Below are 25,958 nucleotides of genomic sequence, written 5' to 3' on the forward strand. Positions count from 1 at the left end.
GAATTATAGGTAGTTGGAACTCCCTAGAATTCAAACTCCTTCCATTCCAAACGCACCCTTAATATATGAGTACTTGATAAACTTGCAGGGCTAGAAGACAGAAAGTTGCCTCTTCTTTTCTCAGAAGTTTATTACCATCACAACTTACATGTTAATGAATAAATTTCATGTGAAAGGGAACTCTCACAACAGTAGTTGTTGCATGTCTTTTTACCTATAAATTGATCCATTTTTAGGTTGACCGTAGTTATTGTCGGCAACAGCAAATAGTTTACTCTAGGTTTACATATATGCTAAGTTTCACTGTAGTATGGTAAGATTTGTGCCCAAAAAATGTAGAATCGAGGTGGTGGAGAAATTGAAATAACTATTGTTCTTTAGAAGTACACGCTCTAAAATAAAATTTACTTACAGAAAAGCTGAGCGTGTATGACTGAAAAATTACCATTTACCCTTTGTTAAGTTAGCACTTAGTAGCAAGTTCGTTAGGAACATGGTGTATCAACTTCTAGGTAAAGAAACTAATGGAAGGAGTTTTGATTCTTTGTGGTAGATAGCTAGAAAATAGGTGTTTCCAAATGTATACTTGTTCTTTTTTATTATTTCCAAGGTAAAATCTTAAGAGGAAAAATATATATTTACAGATGTTTCCAAGCTAATTGTTCTTTTTTTGTTGTTTCCATTCTGATTGTTTTTATTCGTTAACTACGCTTATAACATATTTTGATACCACTTAAGAAATTTTCAAACTTGAAAAACAAAAAATCAAGAATCAGTTAGAACACGAAGTTCCAGAATAACTTCTGGAATCAAAAAACTTAACTATTTGTGAAACAATTTTCTTTTTTGTTTTTAAATGTTAGGATTGGCTCATATCGGACAGAAATACTGATTTAAATGCCCAATTAGTAAAAATATTCCCAATCATGGGTTCTTTCAGAATAACCTCAGGAATAAAAAAAAGGGAGAATTTATAAAGTACTCCCGTTTTATTGATCTCGTTTTTTTGTTATCCCTGTTTTTTAGAAATTTTCTAAAGTGCCCCAACTGTTTAGTTTTCCATCCTAGTTAGTCAACACTAGTGTACTTCTTCTTTACCTTTTACTTGTTAGTACGTTTACCTTCTACATCATTTTTTCAATTCGTCGAGCTCGGTTCAGGATCGCGTCATCATTTTAAGGTTCGTTTCATCATTCCCTGAAAGGGTTCATCATTCCCAAGTGTCTTGGGGTTTCTGGTTGGTGGAGAATCAATCTTCTACAATATTTTTCCGGTTAGTCGAGCCCGGTTCAGGGTCGTTACACTACTTTCAGGTTCGTCGAGCCTAGTTCAGGATCGTTACATCCCCTTTCAGGATTGTCGAATCATTATCCTCTCTACCAAGAAGATGTAGTTCAGGATAAATAGGACTTTTAATAGGAAAGATAACTGCCATCTAACACTTAACTGGATGGAATTTGTCTTTTTGAATAAAATGGGGGTACTTTTGAAATGTACATTTCAAAAACTGGGGCAGTTTATAATATATCCCTAAAAAAAACTAAACTATCCATGAAGGGACTTTTTTTTTTGTTTTTCTTTTAAATGTTACGATTTGTTTTTACATTTGGTATCCTAATAACACACTGGTACCCGCATCCGACATGGCCCCTTCTCCATAACATACAGAGTAGGGGTGTAAATTTTGCCCGGTAGCCCGAGGCCCAGTACCGTCCGCCCTGTCCCATGACAGCCCATGGGTGACCGTGGCCCTTTACGGGCTGGCCCGACCTAACCCATTTAAATAAGAGGGCGGGCACAGGCCATAATTCAAATTTTCTTGCCCGGCCCAATACCCTCCCTATTATCCCGTCAATGCTACCCGCCAGTGTTATCCATTTACCTAGCCTAAGTGACTGTTCCAATTTTGTTTTATCCTAGAATATACTTGGTACATATACTTAATACAGTCAACCCTCATAGTTTTCATATGTATTTCTTAACTTTTATTCCATAGGAGTCTAATTTGTTAACCATATAGAGAAAATATTGAGCAAAATCTAAGGCACTTTCCTTTTCTGATGATTCAATTCAGGAAAAATTATAGGAAGTTTGGTTTATCTTATTCCCATCTCAATTCTCGTATTTAATTATTAATTTTAAGTAAAACTTGTGTATTGTTACTACTTTCTTTTTATTTTTAATAATATATATGTATAATATATATTTGTTTGTAATATTCAAGGCCCTCCCGCCCCTACCCGCCCAAGCTTAAATTACAAAACAGGCTTGGATAGGTCATGGGTAATTACTGTAGATAAATAACCCTGCCCGTCCGGCCCTTTTAATTTCATGGATAAGAGATGTTCCGGCCCGCCCTATACCGTCACATTTAATAAATAGGCCGGGCTGCCCGGCCGGCCCAATTTACACCCCTAATACAGAGGTAAAGTAGGCGAATACGTGGATGGCTTATTGACCTTGCAATGAAATCACCGTATGCTGCTGGCAGCTGTATACTGCTAGGATTTAGGTGATCTGGTCTAGCTAGTAGTATTAAATTCCACATATACAATCCATAGCATGACGCGTATTAAATTGCCAAACCAGTACCCGATGCCAAGGAAACATAACGCGCTGGCGCAACAAGACGCATTAAATGTTGCTCACAGCTCAGCCACCCAACAAAGTTAGTATGATTTCCAAGACCATTCTGCTAAAATATACTGTAGTACTGTCATCTTCTTTCTTCAATCCAATTAGTTTGTTCCATATCTCTTGCCTTTTGTTCACATAGATTATTCATAATTTACCATCAATGAGGTAACAAATTAATCTCCTCGCTCAGTTTTCGATGCTTAAATTTCTTAACTGATGGTGTGTGTTCTTTAAATATAGGTTGAAGGATAAAGTGGCCATAATCACCGGTGCAGCAAGTGGTATCGGTGAAGCAGCGGCAAGGTTATTTGTAGAAAATGGTGCATTTGTCGTGATTGCCGATATCCAAGATGAATTAGGTGATCAAGTTGTCTCTTCGATTGGGCCAGATAAAGCTAGTTATATCCACTGCGATGTCACGGACGAAAAGCAAGTCGAGGAGGCAGTAGCATATGCTTTATACAAGTATGGAACACTGGATATTGTGTACAGCAATGCAGGAATCGTTGGATCAATGCGTCCGATTCTTGATATAGACATGAATGAGTTTGAAAATATGATAGATGTTAATGTCTGCGGCGGTGCGGCCATGATAAAGCACGCTGGTCGTGCAATGGTGGCACGGAAAATTCGTGGATCGATCATATGCACGGCTAGCGCAACAGCAATTCGAGGTGGGATAGGACCAATTGATTACACAACGTCAAAGCACGCAATATTGGGTCTGGTTCATTCTGCCTCGTTTGAGTTGGGAAGTTACGGAATCAGAGTTAATTGCGTCTCTCCAATAACAGTGGCGACACCATTGACCTGTAAGTTGCCTGTGTTCAATAATTTTTGCTTGGATCCAGAGCTTATCGAAGCTTTTGCTTCTGTTACCTTGAATCTAAAGGGAATGGTTTTGAAAGCAAAAGATGTAGCAGAGGCAGCTTTGTTTCTGGCTTCCGAGGAATCAAGTTGCATCAGTGGGCACAATATAGTTATCGATGGAGGATTAACATGTACAAGTAACATATACCCAATTGATTATGTCACACTTGTCATTCCATTTTTGCGATGGTCGGTCCATAAATGCATATCAAAATGTACTTCCATTCTTGCAGTTTGTAAGAGTTACCTTACAACTTAAATCAAATTGAAATTGGAATGAAAATTGATGGGTTGGGTGTTTTCATTTTTGACAATAAGTATTACTTGTGAGTCTGACAAATTCAGATACATAGTCGTCTGAGTCTCAACGGAAAGATTTAAATAAGCAAGGGAACCTGGCAGATTCAGATACGTTTGTGATTCTGAATCGACCTCAAGCCACATACTGTATGTGACTAGAACCCAGAGCAGGCCTTAAGCTACGTCTGGTAACCAGATGTTTCAGCAACAACTGCTTGGGTAAGATCCATGAGAATCCACATATCTCAAAGAGGAACCAAACGGAATGATTAAATCCAGACAACTTATTACAAGGATGCACAACCAGATAATAAAATAAAGAGTACTAGCTCAAGGGAGGAAAGATGGAATGGGGTCTCTAACAACAAATGGAAGTCCTCCCATGTCCAGATCTGCTTGGGTAGTTATATCCTAAATGAAACAAATCTGAGGAAACTAATTTAGAATTATGGAATGATAACTTACATAACATGCTGAATTATTCAGATACCAAGGAGGGTGGTATTCCCCTGATTGGTTGTTGCTGGTAAAGGTGCAGAACCAGATGCAGCAAAGCAAAATGTTCCAAGTGCTTTTGCCTTGAAAGAAACAGTCAAAGGGAAAACTGTAAATGGACAGAGAACTCAAGTTGTACTACAATATGCAGAACTAAATCTAAAATGTTAGATGGATGCAAGTCTCAACTTAAGCACCAAGTTCTTAAGCATATATCAGTACGACTGGTAACAGAATTCTACTGTAATAACAATATTAAGTATCTAACTAGAGCGTTTACAGAAACATAGTTCTGTAATGGCAGCAGGCATGATGTGGGTGTATCAACTATTTACACGTGCACTCATCCTCTTAGACAAAGATGCTGAAATCCTTGCTGCCAATGAAAACATTATTTCTTCCAATTCATAGTAGCGAAGCCTAGCTATAATGGAGCCTTGTCGTGGAGACGGAAATGTAGCATTAACAGAAACAGACAACTAGCATAATTGCAGATAAAGCAGTGTAGAAACATAAATCATGTTGGCCGTTGCAGAGAACGAAACGTTTTAACTTGTATATCTATATCTTTAAATTCAAGTAAATTGGAGATGTGCAATCCTTCCATCTTGGGTGAGTTGAGTCGTATAATGCATATTACTACCTAGCTGCAACATATAAATCATATTGCTAGTGAATAAGGTGAAGAACTGCCAATGGAATTGTATGCCTCTGAGTTGTAACCTTACTCTACTTTAAAACTCCATCACCAAACATAAAAGTAGCTACAAAGTGCACAAGGCATTTAAATTTAATACTAGTAGACAGTGATATAAAGGTAAGCACAACTAGCCAAGCATGACAGCTAAACTTCGATTCAGAAACTCAAAAATTAAGTCGTGATACATGACATAGCAATTATGTAAGACCCAACATTCAGTACGACAATTACCAGATTAAATGTAGGTCCGTCCAGATATTTTCCTTCCTACTGCTGAATACACATTTGAACTCTCCGATTGTATCCGGTCGAGTATTCTTCAACAACCTCTCTTGGCACGTCAACCCATTCCATTGTTATCGTGTTTTCTTCTCCTAATGCTTTCAATGAAACCAAGGTGTTCATATGCGGGATTGCTTGAAATATAGCTTTATCCTTGCCAAAATCCACAAGTACTTTTGAAGATGAAGAATTTAGGTCATGAATTAGGACCTTTGTCTTTGAGTGACATAGAACTGTACTCCTACATGTAAGGGCAAGCGAATCTTCAATTTCCCGTGTATCCGTGTTGCTTAGACTGAACTCTTTAATCCAACCCAAGGACCCATCTTCTTTCTCCTTCAGTAACAATATATCAGTGGTTTTCGAATCTTGATCATAGTGGTCAGCCGATAAATAACCCCCGAAAACCCCAAGTGTAAAATACCAACCAAAGGGAAAAGATCTAGGTAATTCGACAAAACTTTCAGTCACCAAATCAAAAGCCACAATGATGCCATCTACAAGCACCCAATACAAAGCTCCATTCACAAACACACCATTTCTAGAATCAAACAAACCCGGACTTTTGTCAAATTTCTTCCCTATGTTCCTCCATCCTTCACCACTACCGAGTGTGTACACCTCAACATGCAAGAAATTGGGTTCTTTCAACAATTCACACATTCTAACGACCTTGTACTCATTCGTCTCAGAAACATAACCAAATCCAGTCAACAATCGTCCAGCACGATCATCTGTTCTCCCAATTCCCGGTAGATACACACATTCTCTGGTGATAGGATTACAGATATAAACTGGTTCATAAATGACCCACTCATTATCATGGCCTCCGTTTAAACAAACTAAACCATTACAGGAACCAGTAAAATTGTAATACCTAAACGGATCAGGGTTTAATCTCATTCTAGTAACTCTATGACTGGGTTTCTCTGAAGAAGAATTCTCATCATCATAAAATTCTAAATAATGAAACTGTCTGTATGCATAAACTGGGTTGTTATTCACTAACAGGAAAGTATGCTTACCAGCAGAATCAAGATTGTTAAGGAAGCGATTGAAGTGAGATTCAGAAAGCGATTGATAATTGATCACACGATTCCGTGATTTCGACACTAACTTGCAGTCTGAAACTAATTCAGCTGGTAAACGTGATAAGATGTTGAAGATGATATCTACTGGAAGCATATTGAAGTTCCCCATTTCAAACCCTAGTGTAGGAGAAATGATCTACAGAGTGTAGGAGAAATGATCTACAGAGTATTAATGGCAGAAGTAGAAGAAGGGATGACGAGTATTATTTTAGGGTTTTTGAGAAGAAATGGGTTTTGTTGTAGAGAAGTGGAGTGAGTGAGTGACCCGACCGACTTCGAGAAATATAAAGGGGTACTTAAATCTTATCCCTGTTGTGTGACGTGTTTATTGATGTGGCTGACTCACCATAAAGACAGATGTCCAAATGTATCAACGGCACCAGCTTATGTACGTGTTTTCTCAAGATTCTAGTTCTTCATGCTTTTACCCCTATAAAAGGGGCTGTTCAGTTTGTTGTACAATAACAACTTTAAGATAGAAATGAAGTGCCTTTTTTTCTCCCCAACAACTATATACTTAATTAGTAGTAGTACTATGACTTTTCGTATTCCCTTTGTAAAGTAAAGCTACAGAAAAGTAGTTAATTAGTATAGCTACTTATATATAGTTCTGGTAGTATATAGTTAGTCTATATCATCAGATTAGACTACATATATAGCTACGTACAACGGTACCAAAGTTAGATTAGTTACAAGACGTTATCAGCACGAATTGCTCGGTGGTATTTGGTGTGGGCTGACGATATGGAAAGGATAATTCTCTTCGATTCTTGCATATTTCATTTAACTATTTGTTGAGTAGTTTTATGCATAAATTTTCGTAGTGCCTAACTTCGTTTCCTATTTTAATTAGGACTTGTTAAAACTGAAGTTAGGCATCTTGTCGTTCCTTGTGTGTGCTATTTGGAGCACAGAAATTACATGGTATATGAAGAGATATCCGAAATAGGTACGTATTAACAACGAATCATATTTGTGATTTTATTCGGTTTCCGAATTTAACCAAATATTTGAGTTTTGTACCGTTATTTTTATTTTCCTCTTTAGCTGACCAACGGAAGATTTTTCCGCGTCCTTTGTGGATAGCGTAGAGAGTAAAATTACATTTGTTGGAACACCAATGATTTTGTGGTGTTAACGGTTTAATACTGGCAGAGCGAGGAATTATTGCATCCTTGGGGATAGCAAAATATTAACATTCCTCTGCTATAATAATCTCCAGAATTCAAAGTAGTTCCACCTATGGAGTGAAATGCGATGAAAAATGGACACTGGGTTAACATGGTTATCCAGTCTCTATCAACGGTCTTTGAAATGATCTACAATTGATATATTGAGAATTTCTTTTAATGAAAAGAATGTGTTCATATTTCAACTTTGATAAATTAATATTTTATCGATTCTGATAGATGAAGCTGGAGATTTGCCGGTATTATGTCAGAACCGTATTTCACCATTGATTTCTGTGGTAAATAGTTCGGCTTAATTTTTTGGAGAAGATATATGCACCGTATACAATATTACGGAGCAATAAGGAGAGGCGCATATTTTGCGCCCTTATATGTTCCTGCTAGCTTTACAGCGTGCATTATATGCATCGACGAGATTTAAGGAGCTAGTGCTTAATTTTCACTTTGTATATGTTGTGTCAACAACATCGAGTGCTGCAAATGTTAATTGCGCCTCGTAGATATACAAACGTCGAACGATAATGAGTGTTTCATTTTTGTAAATGATATTTAGAGTTAATATCATGTCTTCTCGTCGCCTGAGCTATTACTTAAAATCATGAATTTGGTGAATTAAATTTGCACTAGTACCTATGTAAATAACTTTATCTTTGGCGAATAAGGAAAATACAATTGTGGTAGGCATATTTGAATATGGGAACCACAATAGTTCTCGGGTTTAAGAACCTGATGAGCATCGTACCACCAGAAGTGGAATAATACGGGACGGTAGCATAATGATTGGGTAAATAACCATCTTTGAGCCTGGAAGAGCTCTGCTATCGCTGTGACATAAAAGACACGGTGCGGGCATTTGAAATGATGTTCATTATTGTTGATCTCTATCGGTCGTCTTGGCAGGACTGGTACTGATATTGAGATGATGTCTATGGTCACAAAATTCGTTTATAGTTTACTGTTAATTTTACATGGCAATGTAAATTCTTAAAATTTCCCAGCTAGATAGTAAACGAGAGAGGAAACCTGATCAGTTACCTCTCCTGGGTTGCATGTTATTATTGTTTTCTGCACCCAGTTGCTCCCTTGATAGGTTAAGTCATGCAGAACTGACTGTTCTGTTGATGAGACATCCCGCCTAAGGATCAGGGGGAGAATCGTCGACGACATTGGTTAAATCCAATTGTGTCTCATCCAAATTCTCACAACGAGAAATGCCTGAGGTGTTAGAGACTATTCTGTTGCTAGATATAGCAAGAGTGCGCTTGCTTGATTCGGCGTAAATTAAAGTCCTTGCAAGGCATGCCATGTAATCGCAACGATTGTTTCGTCTGAGAATATGCTTATCAGCATAGACGAAAACCTCTTATATGAGGTATGCCAATCCAATCAGATAACGTCCATATTCTCTTTGAGTGATGAGTTGATATCTCTTGACTAGGAGCATGTCCATAAAATTTGCGTTGATATCCCGTGGCGAAGAATATTCGCATGTTCAGATTTGGTACTAATGGATTAGAGTATCCTCTTACTCGAGAGAATGATATGAGATCGTTATTAACTGATTGATAACTGGTTGTCGATAATATTCATAGTAGATACTGAAATAGATGTGGATGGATATCCACCTTTGCAAAAGAATTATCGACAAAGTTTATATGATTGGCAGATATGGACCTTAGTTCATATTGAAGTGTTTTATCCCTTATGGACGCTCTTGAAACTTAGTCTTAGCATCAGTCACAAATTTGATGCTTATGTGAAAGCGTAGTGAGAAAACTAATTGAGGTCGCTTGTTATGCAGCGCCACCCTTTGAAAGTGAGTTTCCGCAGACACTAACTAAGTTGATGGAAGTATGGTTTGATATTCATAAATGACTCGACATCTCACCTGGTGGTAACTGTGTATCTATACTCATATAGATTTTAAATGAAACTTTTGTTTGTCATCTGTTGATGTTGTATCATCCTAGTAATGCTTTGGGCATTGATGGTGAGCACATTTGATGTTCTTATACACTTTGAACTTATTACTCATGTAACCATTGTCATGTTTTTATGTTTGAGACATGCTATATTCCACTACTGTTACTACTCTATTACAAGATTTGCAAATTTGATGAGAAAGTCTTCCCACCGTTTGGGGGAGGAAAGGCTATCGCCTGAAAAACGGCGTGAAGTATCCCGGATTGCACAAAGATAAACCAGGATTTATCTCATCTTGATGTTTTCATCACTGAAAGACATGCCTAAGATTTGACATCTTCATAGATTGCAAATCAAATTGCTTCCTTGAGAAGCTGTAAATGTAATAGAAAGTGTGTCACTTAGAACACACCTTGAGCGTGTATGACTAGTTGACTTGAAATATTCTGCACCTCTTAAAAGGAAGAGTCAGTCACAATCATTGAAAGATAGTACTCTCAAGGAGACTATTAGTGGAAGACATAATTTCTCTGAGTATAGTTCTTCTAATAAGAGAATGTCTCTGCAAAGGCTGTGAAACCTCAAAATGAGAGGATTTCCATAAGGCATGAATGCAATAGAGAAATTTGCGATCGTAATCCAATGATTGTTGATGACATAGTCAAAGTATCCACTGATACTACCGTAGGTGTTGTTGGCTTAAATCATTCTCTATGGGAATGTCATCAAAGGTATGATTGGTTAAACCAGGAGAGATCAAATCAGAATAACAGTTTCTCGCAAAAATGCATAAATTTGGTATTGCAGCCCGAACACTCGATAATGTGAGCTACTCTTGACCACAAACGGGTGTTTGCAGTTCCGACATCCGATAATGTAACCCCTAGTGGATACATGTGGGTGTATGTGCATAGTGAGAAAATCAAAGTCAACTAATAGCACAAAGTCTTTTCACAGAAATATGAAATGGATTACAAAGAAACATATTCCCTAATATGGATGCAACTACCTCTTTGGTATTTGTCTGGAAGTCTTTGGTATTTGGAGGACTCGACATGCATCTAGAGGATATGGTTATTGCGAATCTGTATGAAGTACAGATAACTGCATACAAATTACTGAAGGTTTTCCACCTATCAGTAGAATTACCATGTCATATGCATTTGCTCAATAAGAGCGAAAATGGTCAATCGTCTAAGTGAATGCTTATTACCCAGGGATATGTGAACCATCTTATATGCTCATAAACTATGCATTTACTAGATTTGATATATACAACCTCTACTTTATTATTGGAACTTCTGAAGAGTCCTCCAAAGCACAAAAATGCTTAAAGAAGAAGTTCGAGATGAGGATCTCGGTAAAACAAGATTGTATTCGTGCGATCTCTTACTTTTAAGATTGATTGATTTGCATCTCAACAAAAGATATGTATCAATCTGTGGTTTACACAACATATGTGTAAATGGTACATTATCTGAAGTATGCTATAGTTACCTGATATTGGGTTTATAGTAAACATGTAAATCTAGTTCTACCCAGCACCAATATCGAGACATTGGTCCGAAGAAAAATCCCTCATCTTCGTGGTACCATTAAGCTGGATCATTTGCACAAAAGATCGCTGGATGTCTCCCACAGAGAAAAACTAATCAGACTGTTTAAGTTTAATATGATTTTTGGCAGGTTTAAGCAGCTAATATTTTCCTAACTAATAGTCTGGTGTTAGAGGATACTCGTTTATCCTCTGATCAAATATTATTGTTCAAACAAAGTTAGTAGAGAATAAAAATCTAGCACAACAAGATAATCATTAAGAAATTGCACAAAGGTAGATCAGACAAAGTTTCTCAACCAAAGGAAGCTGAAGCTGCTGAAATAATTAGAAGATGGCTCGTGATCTCTATGCAATACTGTCGAACAGAATGATCAACTAAGATGCCTACTCATCAGGGGGAGTAAAGCCACAAAATACTATGGATATTGGGTATGTTGAACATTACGTCATGTACTCTTTTTCCTTAGTCAAGGTTTTGTCCCATTGGGCTTTTCCTTGTCAAGGTTTACGAGGCATGCGAGTCTGCTGCTATCCGTAGTTCTACATGTTGTACTCTTTTTCCTTCGTTCTGGTTTTTGCCCTTATAGATTTTTCCAGGCAAGGTTTTAACGAGGCAACATCTGCGGGTCATCATTGTTCTGAGAACTCATGTTTTCCTATGTTCAGGTTTTTCCCTTTGGGTTTTCCTGGCGAGGTTTTTAATGAGATAACAATCTTAGAACGGTGATCAACATCTAAATGGATGTATATCCATAGAGTTTCTTGAAAGCGGTATTGGAGAATCACATTTATATTCTGGTTCAGGCATATAGGTTTTTTCCCAAGTGGTTTTCCTAACACAATTCTGACGGAGAAAGTACCTCATGGCGGCGACCAACCTCACTCAAAGGTCAAGTTTTTCTAGATGGTTTTCTTGACGCAGTTTTGACAAACAAATAAATTTAAGGCGATTCCGCACCGTTTAAAACTACATGTGTTGTACTCTTTTTCCTTCGACCAGTTTTTGTCCCAGTTGAATTTTTCTGGCAAAGTATTAATGAGGCAACATATATATATAGAATGGTGGTCATCCAAGGGGGAGTGTTATGTGATGTGTCTATTGATGTGGCTGACTCACCGTAAAGACAGGTGTCCAAATATATCAATGACACCATCTTATGTACGTGTTTTCTCAAGATTCTAGTTCTTCATGCTTTTACCCCTATAAAGGGGGCTGTTCAGTTTGTTGTACAGTAACAACTTTAAAATAGAAATGAAGTGTCTTTTTTTCTCCCCAACAACTATATACTTAATTAGTAGTAGTACTATGACTCTTCGTATTCCCTTTGTAAAGTAAAGCTACAGAAAAGTAGTTAATTAGTATAGCTACTTATATATAGTTCTGGTAGTATATAGTTACTCTATATCATCATCATATTAAACTACGTATATAGCTACGTACAACGGTACCAAAGTTATATTAGTTACAAAAATCCCCTTCTTTTAAGGGAACTGTAAGGTTTTGGGGAAAAACTTTGACACAGCCCTGACAATCACTCAAAATATGGTGTAAGAAAGTTTATTTTTCTACCGGAAAAAGGTAATAACACCTCAAATTACAACAACAGTTTTAATTTTACCGAAAAATGACAAAATAATACTTGTAATTACAAGAAAAAAGGTAATTTTAATATGAATCGCACATGTGAAAAAGCCAATGCCGTTTGACAAGCTTTTTTAGTTTTGATTTCATTTCAATATTGATTTCAGATTCTACGGACTCAATCTCTCTCTATTTCAACATTGATTTCAAGTGTTTAAACACACCAGAGAGATAGAGAGAGATTGAGTCCGTAGAATCTGAAATCAATATTGAAATGAAATCAAAACTAAAAAAGCTTGTCAAACGGGGAAGAAATAAGAGTTGCACAACCAGCAGCACCATCCATTTTAGTCTTGACTAGCAGATTAGAGACATATTATTCTTGAGACAGTAGTATACCTGCTGAGTTCTATGTAGCATGGATACCCAAGAAAAAATACAAGAGACCCAAATATTTAATTGCAAATTCTCTGCCTAAAGCAGCAATTAAAGAATCTATGTCAGTAGAAGAACTCCCTGACACCAAAATGGCATCCACATAGATTAAGATGTAAAGAACAGAAGTATATGTCACTCTATAGAAAAGTGAAGTGTCAGTCTTTGAAGAAGAAAAACCATTTTTAACCAGAAACTGACTTAACCTCTCAAACCAATCCCTTGGGGCTTGTTTCAAACCATATAGAGATCTTTGAAGCTTGAACACATGACTGGGAAGTAATTTATCAGTGTAGCATGGTGGTTGAATCATAAAGACATCTTCAGATAAGTGACCATGTAGGAAAGCATTCTTTACATCCAACTATCTTATCTGCCAGTTTTTGTGAAGAGAAATAGAAAGAATTATCCTCAGAGTGTAGGCTTGACCACAGGGCTAAATGTATCTTAATAATCAATCCCTTCTACTTGATGATAGCCTTTGGCCACCAGTCTTGCCTTATACCTATCAATAGAACCATCTGCCCTTCTCTTTATTCTAAAAATGCACTTGCAACCAATCACATTTTGTCCTGTAATTTCTTGTACTAGTTTCCAAGTACCATTCTGCAACAAAGCATTGATTTTTTCATCCATAACATCTCTCCAATTAGGATCCTTAAAATCCTCGGTATAACAAGTGGGAACTGTAATGTCTTCACACATAGATTGAACTTCTGAAGCATAAATTCTTGGTTTGGGTCTTGTGATGCCCATTTTACCCCTAGTGTTCATGGGATGAGCATTTGTAATAATGAAAGTAGGAGGTGAAACATTATCTGATGGAGATGAAGTGCTAGAACATGATAAATCAACTTCATTAGAAATAGGTTGAAGAGTAGAATCAGGTAATAACTCAGTAACATGTACATTTGGTGAAGTGACATTCATAGTTGGCAAGGCAGCAGGGATAGAATCAGAAGTAAATAATGAAGCATAAGGAAAAACTGTTTCATCAAACTGTACATCCATGGATATAATAATTTTATTTGTATGTGGATTAAAACACCTATAGCCCTTGTGCATATGACTATAACCAAGGAAGATACATCTAACTGATCTTGGCTCCAACATGTGATGATTAAACTTTCTGAGACAGGGATAACAAGCACTGCCAAATGTGTACAAAAATACGTAGTCTGGTTTGAGTTGAAACAAGAATTCCATAGGTGACAAGTTTTGGAGTTTTGGTGTTGGGAGTTTGTTAATAAAAAAAAATTCTGTCTCAAAAGCATATGACTAGAATGCTAAGGGTAAAGAAGCATGATGAAGTAAGGCCAACCTTGTTTCAACTATATGTCTATGTTTCCTATCAGCTGTTCCATTTTGAGCATGAGCATGAGGACTGGACACTCTATGACCAATTCCACATTTATCCAAATAAGAAGAAACAGTTCTCTATTCGCTTCCACAATCAGACTGGACAAATTTAATTCTTCTATTAAGTTGATCTTCCACAAATGCTTTAAATTTCACAAATGTTTCAAGTACTTCATATTTATAAGCTAATGGATACAACCAGGTAAATCTACTAAATGAGTCTATAAAGGAAACATAATATTTGTAACCATTAATAGAACACAATGGTGAGACCCACACATCTGAGTAAATCAAATCTAAAGGACCATACACATTATTTGTAGAACTATTTGGATAAGGAGGAGCATGACTTTTTGCTGATTGACATGATGAACAAATAATAGAGGATAAATGAGAATCAATAACCTCATCAACTGAAGAGAGAACATGCTTGAGAGTCTAATATGCTGGATGTCCAAGTTTATTGTGCCAACTTTTTGATGAAGGGATCCTATAAGACAATGCTTGCTTGAGCTGAGCAGAAGTAAATTCCATGTGATAGAGACCATCCTTAACAGTACCATGAAGGAGCACCTTGTGTGTAACCATATCCTTAATAAGAAATTTATCAAAGTAGAATTCAAAATAGAAGTTATTTTTTTTTGGTGAATTGAAGAACATATATCAAATTCTTGGTAATAGATGGTACATGAAGCACATTAGAAATAGTAAACTGAACACAACCATTTTGGAGTGTGTAAGAACCAATATGAGTAATATTCAAACCTGATTCATTGCCAATTTTGACTTGATCAGAACCTTGTTATTCTGAATGCATATTAAGATTGGATAGGTCTGAAGTGATGTGATGTGTAGATCCAGAGTCAGGTACCTAGCTAGATGATGAAGAAGCACCTTCCTCATTGTAAACAACAAAGGCCTCAGGTTCAAGGCACCAATAATCCTCAAAATCATCCTCATATGAATCATAAGAAGTATGATATGCTTGCATCATTGGATGATCATTAGTCATAAACCTATATCTGCAATCAGGAGCTAAGTGTCCTGGTTTCTTGCAAAGTTGGCATTCAACAAAATAGTCATATCTTGGTGTAGGGGGATAAAAATTGTTTGAGCCACCAGTGTGACCAAATCTTCCACCATGAAAATTTCTACCTCCTCTGAAACCTCCTCTAAATTTTCTACCACCACCATTTCTATTTCCTCTAAAGCCAGAATAACTGTGCCTTCAAAAATTACCACGATTTGAATTATTGTGCCAAGATGAATAACCAGAATTGTTTGGATATGATATACTTGAATAGTGTGGATAATCATTATGTGGATAAGCAGGTATACCGACATGTTGTGAAGAAGGAAATTGTTGTTGTTGTGGTTGTGTAACATTAGCAGAAGCAGTAGTAAGATCCACCTTAGATTCAATAACAAATCTAGTTTCTTCTGATAATAACAATCCAAGAAGCTCTGAAGAAGTAATGAGATTCTCATTCTTCAACTGTTGAGTGCAGATCAATGTTTTGAAAGCATTGAACTCAGATGGTAAGCCTCGGAGAATATGAGTTACCAAATCTTCATTTGTAATTGCTCTACCTATTTGAGCTAATTGATGTGAAATTGAGCGAGCTTTATTGAAGTATACAAGCATATATAGAATATGAGCTCTTATTTAAACCTATGAGATCTGTTGTGAGTTGCATAAGTCGAGATTTGGTTGTTGAATTGTAATTATTTTCTAATCGAGTCCTAATCTCATGAGAATAGGTACAATCTACAACCTGAGAGTGAATTTCTTCAGTACAAGCAGTAAAAAACCAAGATAAGAGAGCAGAGTCTTGATTTGCCCAATAAGAATAATCTGGATTGTGAACAAACTCATTTCTTGGATCTGTATCAATGTAATCAGGAGCTTCCACAATAGCAGTACCAGCAACAGATGTTTTTCTGAAAAATTTCACTGGACAATGAAATGATCCATCAAAAAATTTAAAGAGATCATAACTTCGAAGTAAAGGAAAAATTTGAGATTTCTAGAGAGTTTGAAGGTTAAAGCGATGTGTTTGTTTGAATTCGACATTGAATTATTGATTAGATTTGAAAGAAATTTGATGTGATTTAGGGTTTTGAAAGGTATCAGATACCATGTGAGAAATCTAATGTTGTTTGACAAGCTTATCTAGTTCTGATTTCATTTCAAATTTGATTTCAAATTTTACAGACTCAATCTCTCTCTTTCTCTCTAGTGTATTTAAACACTTGAAACACGCTACTTACTTAGCCGGTGACTAACGTACATCTTAGTTGTCACCTGGAAGTCACAACACATACACAACACACATGACTCTATATGCTTCACACACACTTTTCACGCAGATTTAAGACTGCTTCCTGACATCACATTACACCAGTAAATTTAGTACTTCAATCCAAAATCCGCTTGTTGACTTGATCTGCATCATTACTTGAAATCTGTCACTGTGACTCAATATCTTCTATGTGACCCAAAAAACCCACGGTGACCTAAAATACACCTGTTTAATCTGGCAAGCCTCCAAAATTTACTCTTTGTTTTGAAATTCGTCTATTAACTTGAAATCCATAGTCAATCCAAAATATCTCAATATGATGCAAAATTTATCTTGTGGCTCAAATATCTGCATTATAACGAAAAACTATTATTGTGACCTTGAATGTGCCACCAAAATTCAAAATTTACGCTATTTTTCAAAAAATGGCTCTTTTTTTTTCCCGAGTAAAGGTGATACAAATTACCAAAAAAAGACCAAGCAAAACATACAATAAGAAAAGAAAAAGAAAAAAAACAAAAGAACACAACAGAAGGAATGTTGTCAAGCTATTATGATGGGATTGTTACCTTGTTATGAGCATTGGACAACAAACAGATATTTGTATTATCTAATCTTGGAACAGAATTGCCACTACTTATACTATTACATTATCTATCAAGATGAACTGACTTAGAAAGTTCGGCATTTCTTCTTTCCAAGCATTGAAAAGATTCGATTTTCTACCCTCTGAAGTCAATTTATATGCCACTTGATTACCAAAACGATGCCTGAAGTTAAACCCCCAAAAGTTATTACATTCCATCAATATCTTCAATGCTTCCTTAACTAACCTCTGATTATGTCAATCCATTAAAAATTCCTCGCCTTTTATAAATTTAACAATTCTTTCGCAATCCCATTCCACCCAGAAGTTTTCTATTATGTTAGAGTACTGCTCAGTTGAGCCCACCAACCATTGGTATGTCAAGTTTGGTTGTCATATTTTAGTATCAAAACTCATAAGTCGCTTGATTAAATTACTAGAGTCAACTTCGTTAGGTTAGACTAGGAAGTCTAAAAATGTTGAGACATACAAGTAGTACTCTGAAGACCTGAAGATTCTGAAGACTTATCGACAACGACGGTAACATCATACTTCCACTTGAGGTTAGTAATATATGACTTGACTTATTTCCATTTCTATATCGTTAGCTTTCAAGTCTTTTCTGATTGAAAACATAACATGCGAAGTTATATATGTAAAACTCTAGTAGAATAAAGTTGATCATCATACTGTGATCAAAGTGTCAAGGAACAATATATCAATAAGTGATAAGCGCTTTATATTGGTATATTGAATTACGAAGCATATTCTTACCTTTTGGACTTCGTAATTGCGACATCGACATAATCTTTGTAACGCGTAATTAGATTGTGCAGTGAACACAGGTTTAATGTCATACCTAGAAAACTATGTTTAATTACATAGGTTTAAGAAAGTAGACGTACAAACTTGTTTCATAGTCGAAAGGAAATCAAAAGGATTGCACGTGGTCTCGGTTTTCATTGAAGATCTTATGTATGGACCGATCCTAACCTATATAGGAAATCAAGGTAGAACAAATCCTAGCTTATGTTGGGAGTCAAGGTAGAGACGATCCTTACCTATATTGGGAGTCAATGTAGAACTGATCCTAACTTGCTTTAGGTATCATGGTGGAACCGGTCCCAGTAGGCAAAGCCGATTTCTATAAGTCACATACACTTTAGGGTTTGTGTGATTTGGAAATTGAGTTCGGAAAATAGGAAAGTTCAAGATGTCGACATAGTGAGTAATTTGAACATGTGTTTCTTAATTGTTCAAAGATATTCCTTGATACTCAAGGTGAGATCCCAAACCGAAATACTAGAAAATGTTTTTGAGATTTCGAAGTTAATATGTTTTGTTTTACCAGCAATCAACATATATCTCTGGAAATATTTATTACTTAATTTCTAGCTAATATTGAGTTGTTCATTGAGATTTAGGTCATACATTTGGATATTTGTTGGAATTCATAAAACAAAAATTAGGTTCTTTATTGCATATCTTTTGAATATCTTAGGTTATGGAAATTCCTTGGTGTCCAAACTACCTTGGTCTATAAATAGTGAAGTTTGTTCTTCTTAAAAACTTATCCTGAGCCAGGTAACTTCATCTTTGTTGTTTTTGGTGTAGCCGACTAATAGTATTCTTGTAATATTATCTTAGAGAGGAGTGTAACCTAATTAGATGAAATCTCTTACGTCCGTTAGTTTAAAGACTTCTTTGGGATTAGGAAGCGTGTATTAGACCGTTGGTGGGAAACTAAAATCGTATTGCTATTTTAGTTTCCGATTATTGATTTGATTAACGAACGGTGGTTATCTCTTGATTTGCACCTAGTTTGATTATTCCTGAGATCCTTGTCTTCTGACATAAAGTTACTCAAACTAGATCAAGAATATAACATTGACTTGTACATTGTTAACAGACTCCATTCTGTGTGTGATCGATCATAAGTCAGGAATCAAGTTTGTTATTGTGCAGGTACATAAGACTATTGAAGATTGAAGACAAGAAGATTTTTTTTGCTGGTTTTGTATCTTCGTGATTTCCTTTGTGCACAAACTTGATCGGCTGAGATCCGACTAGATCGGTTTATCCTTTGATAGACTGATTATTGACTAGCCGTATTTAGACCAACAACCATCATTTTGGCGGTACTCTTCAGTATCCGAATCTGGTAGTTCTGTTTGACTTGATCTGGTAACTTGTTAAATCAAAATCTTGGAAGATCTAAAACCCGATAAACAAGTTTAATCTGTTTTAAACATAAAATCCCTTATCACGCTCAACATATATATATCAGATTGACTTCTTGAGAAAGAACAGTGGTTACCAAACATATTAGTCCTCTACTGTTTGGAAGACGATCCAAAGGGTTGAATGCTTAAAGTCTTCAGAGAGGCTGAATCAACTTAAGATAGTGGACTCTATCTTAGGATTCACGTGCGTTGGGAAAATTGGTTGTAGGCACAGGGATACTGAGGAAACTAGGTAACTATGGGTAGTTTAGTTGGTCTCAACTATACGAAGTTGGTAGTGTCTTTGTATAGCGGCTTAGTTATGAGAGTATTCAAAACTGGACTAGGTCTCAGGTTTTTTTTGCATTTGCGGTTTCCTCATTAACAAAACCTTGTCGTGTCTTTCCTTTTAGTTTTCGCAAATAGATATAATTATTGGTTTAGTTATAATTAAAAGTAAATACATTGTATGTTAATCAAAAAGCACATGATACTGGTATTATTGTATATCGGTCTTGTACCTTAACTATTATCAAGTGATTGTGTTGTATTATCTCGACTTTGTCTATAGACGATCACACAAGGTATCAGACTTATATGTTGATACCGAAAAGATTGTGGTGTACTTGACACCCTCGTAATTTCACATTCCTTCCTCCCTAGCCCATTTAGCTCCATGAAGAAGAGCTAAATCTTCTGTTTTTCAGAACATGCAACTGTGAATACTCCTGATTTAGAAGATTTTTTTATCTTCTGTATCATTTCTCAATATTAGTCAAAACCTGAGTCTAAAGTTGGAGATATCCAAGATACATAAAATCAAGTTTAAAGCAATTTAATTTAGGTAAAATCTAAGATCTTTTCAGTTTTGGGATATGTCCGCCGCATCCAATAGACTGGTTTATCTTGTCAGACTGCTTGCACCAGAAATTCAGATGTCTCTGAATAAGATTGAGGTATGAATGGAGGAAGATGTTTTTTCTTGAAAATTTCTATTGCATCTTTTCTTCTAAATAAACCAACATTTGGTTGCACATATTTCATTCAAGCTTTTATTCCCTGTAAGCCACATCTCATAATGATATTGAAAAGTTATATTGTTCACATTTGTACAAACTCCACCACTGAAAGGTGGCAACATCCAAATAGACTTGGCAAACCAACATTCAAATAAAATATAATGCACAAATTCAAGGCTATTGTTACAAAATATGCACATGTTATCTACTGTATCTATGTAATTCCCTAGGATTTGTTTAACATGAAATCACTATTGATTCACTTTCACACAAAAAGTTTGATTCTCTGTGGCATTCCTGATTTTCAGAATTTTCTCCTGAATCTCGCTTTATCTTGTTCACAAGTATGTATATCATATAATCTATCATATAATGATTCACAGTAAAGATGTCATTCTATCTAACATTAATCTAGGTTTATCCGGTTCTGAGGCATTATTTGAATCTGTTCAATATTGAATAAACAATAACATGAGGAAAAGAGGTTGTGATCATATTTTGATTCCACTTATTCGTATCATATGGATCAAATATGATACAAGTGTTAACAAATTGTTCCTTTCGGAATATGGTTGATCTAGAATGCAATTTAAATCAGGAATCGATGGCTAGTTTGTATGTTTATATACTGTCTATATCAAAATTCCCAACAAAAATATTTATGAAGTAGCCTAATACCCTGCAACACACGCTTCCACATCCAAGAGGAGTTAGTATTTTTTTAATAGAAAAAATAAAATTGTTTTTGAAGTATTTTTTTTGTTGAAAAGTCTATTTTTTTTGTTGAAAAGTCCACCCACCAACAGTTTGATTGTGAAAAACTCTTCAGGAAATTTTAGTCATCATTGCCTGGTTCATCTTGTAAACTCTCTACCCCAATGCTCACTGGTTTATAGAGAAAGGTCCAACCCTTTATATAATATCTTTTAGAGTTACATTCCTCTGTGTTGAGTTAGTCCTACCTGTAGTTTTCATCGGGAGTTTAAAACACCCCATCTGATAGACAAGTAAGCTAGACTTAACAGATTTAATAAGAATAAGTTTACTTGGTTGATTAACGATCTTACTTTTCCATCATTTTGCTCTTTCTTCCATTTTACCAACTATAGTATCAAAAGTCTTTAGTTTGGATTTGTCGATGAATATAGTTGCCCCTAAATAAGAATTTTTAATGTCTATTTTTAAAATTTTCAGCAGTTTTGACATTATTCTTTTTAATTTAGGATGTGTTTCCTACTCAAATAAACACCATATTCACCAAAGTTTATCATTTGACTAGACAATAAACCAAACTCTTGAAGAACATTTAACAAGTTTTTACAGCTTTGTAGATTTTCCTTAGTAAAAATAAGGCAATCATCTGCATACAACAGATGAGAAACCGGTTCACCGTGTTTATTGATTTTGATACCTTGAATCTATTTTGAGTTTTTTTTTCTTGCAATCAGTAATCTCGAAAATACTTTCATGCAAATAAGGAATGGAAAGAGGGACAGTGGATTCCCTGTCTAAGACCTCTTGATGGCTTAAAAGAATCTCTTGCAATGGAGGAAGTTGATTAATTCATGTGCTACAATGATATTACCAGAGATTTATCTTTTAGATTAAAAAAAAAAGGATTGAAAAGGTGATATCATGTTATCACTCAATGATTTCATCCTATTTTTCAATAGTTTTGAGATAACTTTATAAGGAATGTTGAATAAGCCTATTGGCTTAAAGTCATTGGTGTTTTAGGATTTTTCAATTTTGGAATAAGATAAAGAAATGTTTTATGTAAATCTGGGTTCATAGTTTTTGTAGACCAAAATTTTTGAACCATACCATTTAATTTTTCACCAACCAGGGACCAACTGTTTTAAAAAAAACAAACTGTAAATTCACTCCGGCCTGGAGATTTATTTATTGGATTCATGCATCTAACCACATCCTAAATCTCTTCAGCTGATGGCATCTCCATAAGTCTATTGATGTCGATGTCACACACTCCACCATGGAGAAGAAAATATTTCCTCATTTTCAGAAGACGACACATCATCGAACATGTTTGAAAATGATCTTTTAGACTAACCGCTATTTATTTATTGTCTATAATCTCTTCTCTAGCATTATTAAGAATGCAATCAATTTTATTACTTTTTATTCCTTTCGGTGTTTTTAAGTGAAAATATCTTGTGTTTCTTTCACCAAGATTCACAATATTATCCTTAAACAGTTGTTAGCTATTTATTCTCGAGTGTCATACAATTTTTCTACACTAATCATCTTATTGTTTGTTTGATTTTGAATCTGCATAAGTTTTTCTACTTCAAAGAGTAGGGTTTTTTTTCGGTAAACTAAAAACATTCTTTTTTTCTAGAAAGTTAACTCATTTCCAAGATTTTCCAAGTTTTGGACCATTAAGATTGTAGGGTTAGTGTTATAACCCCATATTTTTTTATCAAATCGGTACATGATTGTTATTGTAACCAAGCATCGAAAATTTTGAAAGAAAAAGATTAATTATGTATCTAAGACCTTCTAAGTTTAGTAAAAGCAGGCTATGGTTAGAGCTCACCAAAACTAAAACTTTCAAAGAAGCGTCTTTAAATTGGTTTTGCCAATCCACAGTGACAAATTAAGGCTTTTATCTAGCCTTTCTTGGATGCTTTCCACACCATCTTTATGATTATTCCAGGTGAAGTTTGGTCCCTAGTAATCGAAATCTTCCACAGTAGACCTTTTAAGGAGCGTATTGCACGGTTCAGCCAAAAAATGGCTATTTGGTTGCTATCTATTTTATAATATATATAAACCAAGTACTGTGGACGAAGCTAATTGGAGAACCCATCAATCACTTAAAACGAGAAAAAAAAACTATTCTGACAACACCAAAAGTAAAAAGATATAAAAGTGATCCAAAATTTATCTCATAGTCTAAAATATGACATTCTATTCTAAAATTTATCTTGTGACCCAAATTTACTTCAAGATCTAAAATTTATATTATTAGCAAAAAGAAATTAACTAACTACTAAATGTAACTGAATTCTGTTATGCGATCAGAAAATTAGTTCTTGATTCAAAATCTACATTATCAATGGTAAAGTTACTGAGTGATGATACCAGTGACCTAAGTTCGAAACTCGCCAGCACCAAATTTTTTACCTATCAAAAAAAAAAAATCTACATTACGACTCAGAATCTATCACCTAATTTGATAATTCTGCACCTTCATCTAGAAATTGCATCATGACGAAATTTGGATTGTCGACTTGTCTTCAGGAATCTATTACTCTACATAGCCTCAATACCTAAAACTTTCACATATACCCCTGCCTTTGTGACTCAAAACATGTCAAAGTGGCTCAAAACGTGTCTCATGACCCAAAGAATGTCTCGTCCGCATAGTCAATGTCTGGACGTAAAATTGCACCATGATAATCTGTCACTTCAAGCGAAAATATTTCAAAAATATTACCCAAAATCCGCTAGCTAGTGTGACTTAAAATTCGTTTCGTGGCCGAAAATCGCATGGGGACCAATATTAGTAACCCGTTATATGGGCGGCATGGTTTATTAGAGGGGCGGCATTCTAATAGGACAAAAAGGGTCATTACATGATCATTCAAGGTGTCCCTTATATAAAAAATACTGAAAATGACAAATTAACCCTCATAATTGATAACCTAGTTTAGTGATGATAATCAAATTTAGTGTTAATGATTAATTTCACTTATATTAACTCAAAATCAAAATCAGATTTTTAGAGTTAAAAAAAAAAATTTAGAGGAGAAGGTCAATCTCAATCAATTGAATAAATTAACCAACAAAATGAAGAACCAGGACCTAAAAATCACCGGGTATACTTCTAAATTAGTCCCAACTAACTTTTTGTTGCTCAAAGTTATCTAAAGTACGTAAAAAATTCAATTTTTTTTTACATTTTCAGAGCTAATTACGGTTGGAATTTTGCTCAGAACCAACCGTAAATCGAAGTTACGGTTCGTAAAAGATGAACTACCAACCGTAACTGGTTAAATTTGAAGAAAATACAATCGTAAAACCAGTTACGGTTGGTAACCAAATGCTCGATACCAACCGTAACTGGTTAAATTTGAAGAAAACCCAATCGTAAAACCAGTTACGGTTGGTAACCAAATGCTCGATACCAACCGTAACTGAGTTACGGTTCGTAAACTAAAATGATTACCAACCGTAACTGAAGAAAATTCTCAGATATAAGAACATACGGAACTATTACCAACCGTAACAACATCAAAATATCCAGTTACGGTTCGTAATTGAGTTAAAATCAACCGTAACTCACATAAACCCAGAAATTTCAATTTCAATTTTCATCTAAAACCCAAATTTTTGATAGATATTAAACTTAAATCGAACAAAATAAACCAAATCGTAACTGGGTTTTCAAAACATACCTCATATAAGTCATTACACTACACTTAATTAATTTTCGAATCGTCGATTAATCGAAGACGATGAAATTTTGAGTTTTAATGGAGGTTACGGTTGGTGGGAGGAGGAAAAGAGAAGAAGAAAGAAAACAAATTTTCAATTTAGCTTTGAGTTAGGTTAAAAAATGGGGAGGGTAATCTAGTTAATTTACACCCCTATAGGACATGCCCTAACCAACTAGAGGGACATTACTATCACACTGCCGCCCCTCTAATAAACCATGCGCCCCTATAATCTGGCGTGTGGTTTATACTTTACCCCATGACCCAAAAACTTTTAGTTAACTTGAATCCTGTATCGAATCTAAATTCTGCCACTACGACGCTAATTTTGTTTCGTGACTTAACATTTGAAATATAACGCAGCCTCAATAATTACTATGCATGTTTTTCCAAGGAGAAAATTTTCAAAGGGTTTAAGGTCGAGATGTTATCGGAGGGTAACCAAGCGGTGCTACAATTCTCTCTCCCTAACCCATATCATGGTTCATTACATCTCTTTGTCCAACTCCAGTTTGAATATTGGTTTTCTTCAATCTGCTCAGAGGTTCTTAGAAACAATTTTATTTTAGGAAATTTTCTTGTTTGGTCCTAAGCCCAAATAGTTATTTATTCCTGGGTCCAACCGAAAATTAATATTATTCTTAGGTCCACAAGATGGAAAAGACCTGGCTGCCCCTCTATGATACGTGTGAACGTCTTCTCTCTATTCAAAGTTCGAACGCACTGGTTAGCAAAAACACCTTCTATCTTCGTCTCTCTTCGTTTTTCCTTTCCCTTCTCTATTCTAAGAGAATTCTTGTGATTCAATCAAGGAATCACAAACCAAAAACCTAGATTCCGATCTTTGAGAAACCAAAACTCTAAACTCTAAACCTAGATTTCGATTTTCCATATTGAATCAAGATTTTTTTTCTAAATCTACGAAGATAGTACTGCTCCAATATAA

The 25,958-nt window shown here is 35.5% G+C and overlaps 2 protein-coding genes across 2 annotated transcripts; one reads left to right on the forward strand and one right to left on the reverse strand.

Annotated features, from left to right (window-relative positions):
* The first annotated feature begins 2,653 nt into the window (after positions 1-2,653).
* Positions 2,654-3,793, forward strand: LOC113285874 (short-chain dehydrogenase reductase 3b-like). Its single transcript, XM_026534618.1, has 2 exons — positions 2,654-2,802; positions 2,878-3,793. The coding sequence occupies exons 1-2, from the start codon at positions 2,798-2,800 to the stop codon at positions 3,764-3,766; spliced, it is 894 nt and encodes a 297-aa protein (XP_026390403.1). The 5' UTR covers positions 2,654-2,797; the 3' UTR covers positions 3,767-3,793.
* A 321-nt stretch (positions 3,794-4,114) lies between these two features.
* LOC113285877 (F-box protein At3g07870-like) lies at positions 4,115-6,617 on the reverse strand. Its single transcript, XM_026534619.1, has 2 exons — positions 5,234-6,617; positions 4,115-4,385 (listed from the first exon to the last, which is right to left on the reverse strand). The coding sequence occupies exon 1, from the start codon at positions 6,482-6,484 to the stop codon at positions 5,270-5,272; it is 1,215 nt and encodes a 404-aa protein (XP_026390404.1). The 5' UTR covers positions 6,485-6,617; the 3' UTR covers positions 4,115-4,385; positions 5,234-5,269.
* Positions 6,618-25,958: the final 19,341 nt, after the last annotated feature.

This window comes from Papaver somniferum, chromosome 6 (assembly GCF_003573695.1).
Source record: "Papaver somniferum cultivar HN1 chromosome 6, ASM357369v1, whole genome shotgun sequence".
In the NCBI taxonomy this organism is placed as follows: domain Eukaryota; kingdom Viridiplantae; phylum Streptophyta; class Magnoliopsida; order Ranunculales; family Papaveraceae; genus Papaver; species Papaver somniferum.

What these genes read in the sequence shown, in the direction of transcription:
- LOC113285877 (XM_026534619.1), bottom strand. Translation starts at nt 6,484, where the DNA reads ATGGGGAACTTCAATATGCTTCCAGTAGATATCATCTTCAACATCTTA.